An 11,217-nucleotide genomic window follows, 5' to 3' on the forward strand; every position below is an offset into this window, starting at 1 on the left:
ATAGATCATCCATAGAAAAATTTAGAAAAATTGAAAATCATTTTATATGTTATTGAGACACATCAAGATTAACGGTTTATTAAATAACGTAAATTTTGATGTATCAATAACATATCAAATGATTTTCAAAAAAATTTAAAAAATTTATGGATCATCTATACGGTATAAACTTTCAATCCAACGGTGAATTTCATAAAATTCATATTCGGTATATTACTTGTCCACGATGAACCACCATCCACTTGTGAAAGTGATCCATCGTAACATTAACCACTTTTTTTTTATAAGATAAATTACAATGATCTCCGATGAAATGTCACTCACACCCCTTCTAATTTAATGGAATTTAAATTTTGTCAAAAATTAAAATTGTAAATTATCCTAATCCAACTTCTCTTCCTACACATGTACGGTATGTTGTTGAAGCTACCCCCTATGAAATTCCTCTTTCTTTACTTTTAGTAACTTAGTTTTTTTTATTTTTATAAAACAGGAGTAAATGAAATTTAAGATTTTCATGACATGGTAACTAGAGCGGTCAAAGGAGCCGGCCTGGAGGGGTCAGGTCAAATAAAGGGATCGGTCCAGCCCGACCCGTTATTTTCATGGCCCGTCCGCTTAGCCCGGCCTGATAAGCAAAAGCATACATGGCCCGATGGGGCGGCCCACTAATTTTCATAGTATTTTTTTTAAAAAAAATATATATATTCTAATAAATTTATGTTATATTTGTCAACTAAATCTTCAAGAAAGTAATTCGTATCCCTATATTTTCTCACATAATCTCCCAAACAACTATATCTTCTGGGGGTGTACGTGGGCCGGATTGGGTTGGGTTTCGCCAAAACCAAAACCCAAACCACATATGGTACTCCGGGTTGGGTTTAGTAAAATAACCACCCGTTATAACATTGGGCCGGGTTGGGTAAATTCACTAATTTCCGGGTTGGATTGGGTTGGGTTGTGGGTTACCCAAATTATTTTTCTATTTTTTTTATATTAAATATCTAAATGTTGAATCATCATATTTTTTCATAAAAAATAACTCAATCAATGTATTTTCTTGAAAAATAGGGTAACTTTTTTTCACTATAAAAAATAATCACCCATTTTTTTGTGTGTAAATCTACTAATTTTTGGGTTGGATAGCGTGTTATCCAAATGATTTTTTTACTTTTTTTAATATTAAATGACTAAACCATGAATCACTATATTTGTTTATGAAAATTATTCAATTTTTTAAAATTTTAAAAAAATAATGCGAAAAATTATCATATTTATTCATAAAAATTATTCAATCTTTTTTATTTTCGTAAAAAATAGTATAACTCATTTTCAATATAAAAATATTTAATAATCAAATGAAAAAATCTTTAGTATTTTCATAAAAAAAAATTCAAGAAACATAGCACTAGTGGGTTAGTGAGTTTTTTGGGTTGGGTCCGGTTTTACCCGAAACCCGACTTTTTTAATGGGTTTTTCATTTTTGAAATCCATATTCACCCACTTACCCGACCCAACCCACTTTTTTGGGTTGGATTGAGTGGGTTTGACCGGGTCGACCGGATTTGCCCAACCCATGTACACCCCTAACAGCCAGGGGGCAAAATGAGAGAATTTATTTTTTGCAGGGGGGTAAACAGAAAAAAAATATGCACAGGGGGGTAAACGAAAATTTGCTTATTTTGCAGGGGGGTAAATGATCATTTACCCTAAAAAAAAACTGACCTGCACTCCGCTTCAAAGCTAATGCTGTGATTGCCCATGAAACATTCTTTAGTTTGACTCTTGACTCCTGATAAATTGGACAGGATATTAAACTATAGAACTTACCAAAACAAATACCATTTTTTCCATTCTAGATCAGACACACACACAGACAAGTAGTATTAATTTCTATTGTAAACTACTTCTGTATTTGATAAGAAGAATTGAGCAAACCTTTAGATCGTGCTTCTCATCGTCGTCACTTTCTTCATCTGATGACGATGATTCGGCGGCGATTGCATCATAAAACTCATCTTGTACTTCATCCTCATATTCAGAACCGGAAATGGAAGTATCAGGTATTTTGGAGTGAACTATTGTGGTGGCATTTTCTTGGTGGAGTGCTGGATTGGCTGCAATGTATTCCTTTAGACCTGAACCATTATTTAATAACATCTATTTAATGCCTCTTGAATAGTAGCCACATACAAATTGTTCAATATGAGTATACAAGCAATTTTCTTTTCTTTTTTTGAAATTTAAAAGATTATGAATTTAATTACTATAGATTGACAATGTAAAGCAGTCTTATACAAGCATCCAATCATATATCACCATGTAGATATTTGTGAAGGTATTTTAGGAAATTGTTGGAAACCCCGCCATAATTGCAACAACCACCCCGGTCTATTGTTAGGCCACTTTGTTTGCCTTCATGCAGTGGTACAACATCTATAGTGTGCTGGGTTGAGTGGGTGGGTTTATTCTGATATCACATAGAGATATCGACTTTGTGGAGCTATAAGGCTTGGACAGTCCTCATGTTACTGTGCTATAAGGATGTGGAGTGAGAGATATCAGTAAAGGTACTCGTGTCCGCAACAGAGGTAGAGGAACTGGAGGCTTGGTGTTCCTTATACCACTTGAGGAAGTCAGTAAGCATGGCCAAAGAGGATCCAAACATGGCATACTGACGAGATTTTCCTTGTTTGCAAGATTGACCATGACCACCACTGTAGGAGGCAAAGGAAATGGAGGCAATAATAGGTGCACGAGGGATGTCCATATTTGAAGAAGGTCTACCGTGCAGAGTTCAAAGTGAGTTTCCACAAATAGAAGATCTACTTCTAGGTATTGTTTCTTTGTTGGTAATAACTTGATCTCTTGGAAAAGCAAGAAACAGAATGTTGTGACAAGATCAGGTGCAGAAGTATAGTATCCAGTTATGGCTTCAGCCACTTGCGGACTTATATGACTTAAACAGTAGCTTAAAGAACTGAGTTTTGGGTATGTTTCACAAATGATGCTGATTTGTGATAATCTGGATGCCATGCATATCATCTCATATCCAATATTCCATGAGAAGACCAAACACATTGAGATAAATCGTCAATTCATTAGGGAAAAGATCTTATCAGAAGACATTACAACGAGCTTTGCGGATTCAAATAATCAATCGGAAGCATTCACCAAGTCATTTAGAGAACCTCGGATTGATCATAAAACAAGCTTGATGCATATGATTTATATGCTCTAGCTTGAGACGGAGTATTAGAATTTTTGTAAATAGGTAATTGTGAAATTACACTAATTAGGGCTTTTGCGTAATTTGAAATACACTGATTCACTCAAATGATATATCGTTTTCATCTCTCAACACGACTGTAAACATCAAAACATAAATTACTTCACTTCAAACTCAATTTTACAAAATCAAGTTCATTCAAAATTAGCCCAAACACACACTGCAAGCAATTCGTTTGGGCCACATAGTTTTGATAACCTGAACTGCCAGTAATTCTAGACACTTCAGAGAGATGTAAGGTGAAAAACGATTACTCAAATACTTACTTGCCACTTGGCACAGTAACGCATAAGGAATGCTCCTTTCAAACTTTGAGCACCGTTTGTTCTTCCATTGATTCCAGGATGTAGAATGTATCTCCAAAGTGTGGGTCACTAGACATCTTGGGTTATTTGATACCATAGGCGAGTTCAAATTTCTGATCTCCCACGAAGATGCTACAGCCAGAATACAAAACATACAAGGATAAAATAAATCAATGATCAATGCCCAAAATACAGACGTCAGTGGTTATATTTTCTTTCTTCGAATCAGTTTCCAAATAGTCCTTAAACTAAAAAAGGTTAAGAGACAGTTTCTACCATAAGCAAACAACCAAAACATCCAAGCAAGCATGCAACAAATTTTCAAGGCAGTACAGAATGTCAATAAATCTGTCAATTTTCTTTAACGGGAAAGAGCAAAAGATATCAAACGGATTGTACAAGAATTCAAGGGTATTTATTTACAAATAAAAAGGAAAACAATTATAGACTTTATCTTAAAAAATTATGGCGTTGAAGAAACAGATAGATCCCGAAAATCATCAGTGGCTAGTGCCCAAAATTGAATAAAACTGAAATGCACAAAAAGGAACAAGTTGATAGTACTGATTTGGATGTTAAAATTATAGGGAAAAATAAAAAGGAGATAACAGAGACTTTGAATAACATCTTTTGTGGGTGAGTGTTTTATATGTTCATTGTTAAAACAAAATTAGACTCTTAACACAATGCGAATCTTAATATTCAAACAAAATAATGTACAATTAAGAAAAAGAAAGATATCAGTACCAACTACTCTATGTAACTATGTTGCTTCTGAAAAGATCGAAACATAATATTCATACAACTGACTGCGGCATCTGAATGAGACAAATACCAGGCACAACTCTACTAGTCAATTCCTAGGATTTAATGCAAAAAAAAGTGTCATCTTACGATTAATTTTTGCACGTTGATAACCAGATCTTTGAGGCTTTTTCTTATGTATAGCTGGAAATTGCAAGATTGCTGCATGGATAAAATACATAGAGTACTTCAGCACATTGAGATAGATTGTCATTTCATTAGAGAGAGATTTTATATGTATACATCATAAAACAGCTTTCTTAGTTCAAATGATCAATTGGCATATGTTTTCACCAAGTCTTTTGAGAGTTCTTGATATAAGCTCTATATGTAACAAGATTGGTGCAAATGATTTATATGCTCTAAACTGAGAGGGAGAGTTTGGAATAACGTGAATATGGTAGTTATGGTTGTACATTGTACAACATCATGTAAATATAATAATGGATAACATAAATATTTCTATTTATTATGATTTAATACACACAGCTTTGATGTGTAATACACACGGATGCATTCATGTGCTTTCTCATATTCATCTTTCTCAAAAAGTATTATGTAAGAGTCCCAGGATAGAAATAACACCGCCATACGAGTAAAGAAAGTAAATGACCGTATTCTTACTGTATGCTCCATCTTGTCCACGAAACCATTGCCTAGACAAGACAAAATCCTGCTTTGGATGCCACCTGGGTTAAGTTTAAAAGGTAATTCAATGAATACTATTCCAAAAAGTAAAAGATGCAAAAACAAATGATCACACAATAGGAGAGACAAAGAAGTGAGGAAATTGTAGCAATTTTGTAACCAAAAATTAACTAACTATACCAAGGATCGATCCTAAAACATAGATACACAACCAATAAGTTAGCGCAAGGCTAATATGAAGAATTCTACAGAATTGAAGTCAAAGTAAATAGGAAAAATCCAATTAGTCTTAGCTAGTGAATACAAGTTTCCATCAATGAAAAATCAATACTTTGTATACACAAATGAGAAATGATAGAAATTTAAATTTGACTGAACAGAACATGCTATTACAGAAATCCAGTTAAAATTAAGTTATGATATTTGAAATTTGAAAAGGTTAACAACATGAATTGATTACCGGGATAGATACTTAGGATCATATGTCCCGTAAACAACATCATAGTGTCCATCATAAGATTCTACAAGCTCTAAGTCACAAACTAACATATCCCACCTGCAAAAAATACAATTTTTTAAGAGATTAAAAGCCCATCTAGTTGTTTCAACAAACAAACAAAAAACCATCTAGTTTGGGAAAATATTTTCTGCTTCTATTGTATTGTATGTATTCATTGATAATTATAAAAAAATATTGTTTGCAGTTTTTTCCTATTTTCAAATATTGTATAGGAAATGGTGAAAACAAATATATGAAAATAGGAAAAAGTAAAACAAAATGACATTTTTGGTAATTATTAGTGAAAATAAGAAATGGAAACAGGAAACCTTTTTTCCAAACCATAAACACTCTAATTTCCCAAATAAATTACCAAAAGTTAAAATAATAAAAATTACAGGCTGCGTACTCATATCTTTTCTGTCGTTCAGTGTTGAAAAGCACTTCAAAAACAGTATCTGCAGTTGCATCAATAACACCGACAGACTTTGCAAGGACGCCCTTACCATTCTACAAAGAACAAAAATTTAACACGGCAGAAATTAGTTCTACCATAATGAATCAAAGCACTAATCTCTATTGTTTTAAATGTGATAGAAACATATCAAGGCTTTTATACAATACTTTTCTATCGATTTTTTATACATACCTTGTGATCAGAAACATCCTCAAAAATTCTAATTCCTGAAACCACAAACAAAAAGTATCTAGAAGGATAAGGATGTATCCAACAATTTTATTTTTTATTTTTTTATCAAAACTAATATGAACAAGATGTCAAGAACTACAAGTAGGAAAAAGCATCATTGTGGGTGTTAAAGAGTCTAACAACCAAAACATGCAACAAAAACACAAATCATACACAAGTACTCAAGTCCCAAATAAAGTAGTGATTTTCTTCCTTTGTAGAGTTTCTTTTAATTTTTTTTTTCTTTCTAGAAAATTAAAATTTTCTACGAGGAAAATAAAATAAGAGAGTAAAATAGGTGGGAAAATACCCTCCAAAGTTTTCCCCTAGAATTGGTTGATTACCCCCAGAGTCCTATTATTAGTTCAGAGTACCGGACTTCACATCATTCTCTATTTAGACCCAGCAGTTGAAGTAAAATTTTCATGATAAATTAAAGGTCCACTAACTACATATTTACATTCTCAACTTAAACTAACTAAAAAAGAGACTTTATAACAGTTTCTGGATGCCTTTAATTAAAATATTTTATCAATATCAGGATATCACTAGAAAGGAAAGGGGTTTAGAGCAAGAAACCACCACTGCCTAGTGAGGCTACAAAATAGTGTATGTTTATGACAAGAAAAATACCAGCCACAGTAAGAACACATTTCCATTGATGTGCTTCAACTGTGTCTCCACTATCCCCTTCAAACCCATCTCGCCTACCAGCCAACTTTGACGATTGCCGTAACAGTGTTTCTGGGCCTTTAAGAAAGATAGAGTAAGAGTAAGTAAAGAGAAACAACAAGTACAAATGTAAAAAGTTTAATGCAGTAACCCCAGAATCTAGTAATCAGAAAAGAAACATGGGGTTCCTTGCATAATATAAATAACATAGAATCAGAACCACACTTTCACAACTATTGCTCCATAATTTCAGAACCACAATTGGCTAAGGTGCATTGTGGAATATGTTATCCAATATACAAATCATAAAAACAATTCAGCATGTTAATGCCTCAAAAGCGATCCATGATGAATATCATTGATAAAACTATATTTTTACCTTGGCCAATTCTTATTAGCTTCTTTAATCCATGGGCATACCGCCTCACTCTAGGTCGATGTCCTTCAAGATTGATCCTTCCAAAACATAAAAGCAATGATATGTTAATTTATGATAAATCGTCTAATAAAAGGATAACCCAAAAATCAGAACACCTAATAATGAACCCAACAACAACTATTCAGGTCTTTTGTTAAGCATAACTCACAAGTCATAAATATATTAACCTCAATAAACAAATATAATTGTAAACAATATTCCTTGCAATTAGTTAAAATTATCATTGTTATTGGACTTCACAAGTAAAACACGAAGGAAAGAAAGAAGAAAAGGACAGACAATAGAAGGGCGAAGGGACCAAAGGCATTGCAATTCCCTTCTAACATGTATGATATAAAAACAATTACTAATCATTTACTAATCAGCATTGTTAATAAGACCATTAAACTAATGCTATTATATCAGATATTAGCATCGGTGCATTTAAGATTGGGATAAACAAAGCATACTCGGCCTCCATGTTTAGTTTGTCTCTGGCGCTACCACCTTTTAACAATTCATACTCAGCCTGCAAAGAGGATATATCCAGTAAATTAAAATCATATGTAAATTATGGTGAATACCCTATAGTTTCATGACATCCCAATTCTTTACACAAATGGAAAAGCTATAAGAAAAGTTCACAATAGGAACTCCAATCCAAACTCCCTTCCCCCAGAAATAGACTTTCAATCTCAATAACAAATGCAGCACAAGCATGCCTGTCTCTAGTTATTTTCTCATACCTGTTGCTTGGCATGATCAAATGCTTCTATCCATTCCCGGGCCTCCCCAGCTGTAGCACAAGCAATCTTGATGAAAATGGACAAGAAAAATAATTAATTTATGCTGTAAAAGAAGGAATGACCCATGGCATTGGGGGACATTAAATTCTAAAAAATTAGCTTCCAATACAGACACAAAGATGCAGATACATTTGCATGGTAGTATGATTATTGAATCAAGAAACTGTATTGTATCAAACTTTAAACGAGAAAATTCAAGGGCTAGTTTGTATTATAAATTTTAAATCTACAAACCTAGTTTTTTTTTTTTCCGCTAAGCCACTGTAATTAGGGTCTTTGAGCGCGCTATGAGACTAACCCTCGAGTCAGCAGTGGGACATCCATTTATTCTTTTTATACGAGGTTGGGCTGCATCCCAAATGAACACTCTAGTTGTAAATTTTTACCATGAATGAAAACTAACAACTTGAAGTGGTTATTCAGCAATGTTTTATGTCAGACTTAAATTGGCTTAAAGAAACACTCTTGAGCGGCTATTGTTTCTTCATAAGAACTAATTTTATCGACATTTCTTTTTATGAAACTGTTCATAAATTTAATATTATGTTGTGGAATTTGGCACATCTTTTTTAGCAAAACCATGAGGCAAGAAACCCTCATACAAGCATTGACGTGGCCTTGCCACATGTTAAGAGTCTCACATCGGATGTGAGATAGCCTGAACATGAGTTTATAAGTAGAGGAAATCCTCATCTTACAAGCCGGTTTTGTAGGGTTGAGTTAGGCCCAACCCCAAATTCTAAGACCACAAGGTGTTTTCAATGCGTTCCAAATCCCTTCAACTGCAGGTAAAGTTTGCCTACATGGATCTCAGTCTACAAGCTGAGGTTTTTGCACTTGGTCCATGTTGGGATGTTAACAAATTACTACACTAGCATTTAACATGAAAATGCAATGGGAGTGAAGTAATGTAAAACAGTATCAATTAAAAAATCTTAGCATGCACGTAGAGCTTTGGAAGGGTGTGGTGTTTTTTTAATTAAAAGTTGTAAGAAACCAAAGTCGTGTTTTCTTAAAATTATTTTCATAACTTAGCAGCAACTTTTACAATAGAACCTTATTATGCTTTTGTTTATATTACATAGACTGTGACAACCATATTACATAGACTGTGACAACTAACAAGATTATCAATCTCAAATTCTTCCTAAGTTGTCTTACCTGTTAAGAAATATGCTGTGTGGCAATGAGCTTTCGATCACTATAAAAAAATAATTAGAATAAGGAATTCAAGACTATAACTTACTTCTCCCTTTCTGGCCTCATCTAACCGATTGTAAAACCGTAAAACATAAAGATCCTGGGGAAGAAGACAAAAAAAATACTTAGGTTCCATCAGATTTAGAAGTTAAAAAAGACTGTTATGAGTTTAACCTCGAAGACAATATTCCATTTCCATAAAAACCAACATGCAATCAGTTTAATTTAGCAAACACAGAGATTTGTATGCAAGAATTTTACCCCATCATTGACCTTTCGGCGACCTAGCTCCTCCACCATTAGTGTCGGGCCTACAATTCCCTTCCGAATCGGTTTCTGCACAGAGAATTTTTTTAACAATGAACATTCCACTGTTATAAAAAAAACTAAAAATTACTATTTGAGCTTAAAAAACAGACAACTAACTTACTAACTAACATGTGAAGTGGAATTACTACAGTGCAAATTTCCAGTCCACGTTTAAAATATTTTTATTGAAACTAACTAGTATGTCTCTTCAATTAAGGGTCTGTTTGGATTGGCTTATCTGAGCTTATCTACTAGCATAAGCACTTGTGAGACTATTTGGGAAAACTTATGAAAACAACTTATGACATCTTCATAAACTATTTTCAGCTTATTTACATAAGCTGTCCAAGATATCTCACAGAAACAACTTATAGCTTAAACAAAAACAATTTAACTTCATTTTATCTTTTGTTATAGGAATAGCTTATATTTATATACATAAGCACTTACGCTATAAACTGCAAATTATTATTTTTAACCAAACAAGGCCTAAATACTACACCTACACTTAGGTGTATTCGGTGTCTGACCCATGTTAGTGTCGCTTCTAGTGTATGTGTCACTACTACTACATATTTAAATAGCTCTAATTCAGTATGTAAGGCCTAGCTCAACTGGAAATGCCGAAATTGCTAGGTTGAACACCTTTACCTGAGTTCGAACCGGCTTCGAACCCAGGACCTCGCAATAACATAAAATAATAAAACCGCGGTTGTTTTATAGTATAAAACAGTGCAATTAAGAAAATTTAAACATTAAACAGTGCAGTAATTAGAGTTTAGTGGTTATCTAATTACAATAAACTCTTTTGAATTTTGGTTGACTGAAGTAATTAACGGTAAGTAATGAGTAAAGAGAAACATACAATGGCAGGATTATCATGAGGATCGCGTTTGTACATGCAAACATACTTTCCCCTAATGAAAAGGAATCGAAGATGACAATACTCACGACCAAGGGAATTCACTCCCAAATGATAAACCCAACCACCAAAATAACCTCTATCTTTATCTTCGCTACTACTTCGCTCCGATCCTCTGCTACCTGATTTGTTCAACTCCGATAACTCCGATGCTATTGCGTCCATCGCAAGCACACTCACTTTACTCTTAACAACAATAATCACTTATTCTTCTTCATTCTTCTTATGCTGCTGCAAAATGTGAAATGATCAATAATAATACTGTGATTTCAAACTTGTCTTCTTTTTTTCTTTTCTTTTTTTGTTTTTTTGCATTATTGATGTCATTGATTATTTTGCCTTTATTTGCTCCCTGAGGGGCCCACTTTTGTTTGAGGACAGTGAGGTCCGACTGGTTTAGATTGAGCTGACCGTCAAAGGGGTGTTAATTGTCATTACGCGATCCAACCACGTTACGTTAGATTGCAATTACCACAATTTACTACCAGTTGGAGCTTGCCACCTGTTTAAGCTTTTTCTTTTATTTTTGTTTGTATCTATTTAAATTTTTTTAGATGCTTCCAGTGACATCTTCAACTTCAAAAATGTTTGATGCAGGCACAAAAGCTAGTAAAACGGTTATTTATTACTTTTTTGTTGTTGAAGGAAACGGTT

General features: G+C 33.6%; 1 protein-coding gene across 2 annotated transcripts; it reads right to left on the minus strand.

Annotated features, from left to right (window-relative positions):
• Positions 1-1,165: 1,165 nt before the first annotated feature.
• Positions 1,166-10,884, minus strand: LOC123919642 (protein ENHANCED DISEASE RESISTANCE 2-like). Of its 2 annotated transcripts, XM_045971614.1 has the most exons (15): positions 10,507-10,884; positions 9,594-9,668; positions 9,379-9,432; positions 8,073-8,138; positions 7,797-7,855; positions 7,288-7,364; positions 6,870-6,986; positions 6,198-6,232; positions 5,958-6,058; positions 5,510-5,605; positions 5,026-5,090; positions 4,492-4,563; positions 3,559-3,729; positions 1,942-2,141; positions 1,166-1,795 (listed from the first exon to the last, which is right to left on the minus strand). In XM_045971614.1, exons 1-15 carry the CDS (start codon positions 10,726-10,728, stop codon positions 1,619-1,621), a joined length of 1,587 nt encoding a protein of 528 aa, XP_045827570.1. In that variant the 5' UTR covers positions 10,729-10,884; the 3' UTR covers positions 1,166-1,618. The 2 variants fall into 2 exon arrangements, with proteins under 2 accessions (XP_045827570.1, XP_045827571.1); XM_045971615.1 differs by lacking the exons at positions 1,166-1,795; positions 1,942-2,141 and having other exon boundaries at positions 3,565-3,729; positions 5,015-5,090.
• Positions 10,885-11,217: the final 333 nt, after the last annotated feature.

Source organism: Trifolium pratense, linkage group LG4 (assembly GCF_020283565.1).
Source record: "Trifolium pratense cultivar HEN17-A07 linkage group LG4, ARS_RC_1.1, whole genome shotgun sequence".
In the NCBI taxonomy this organism is placed as follows: Eukaryota; Viridiplantae; Streptophyta; class Magnoliopsida; order Fabales; family Fabaceae; genus Trifolium; species Trifolium pratense.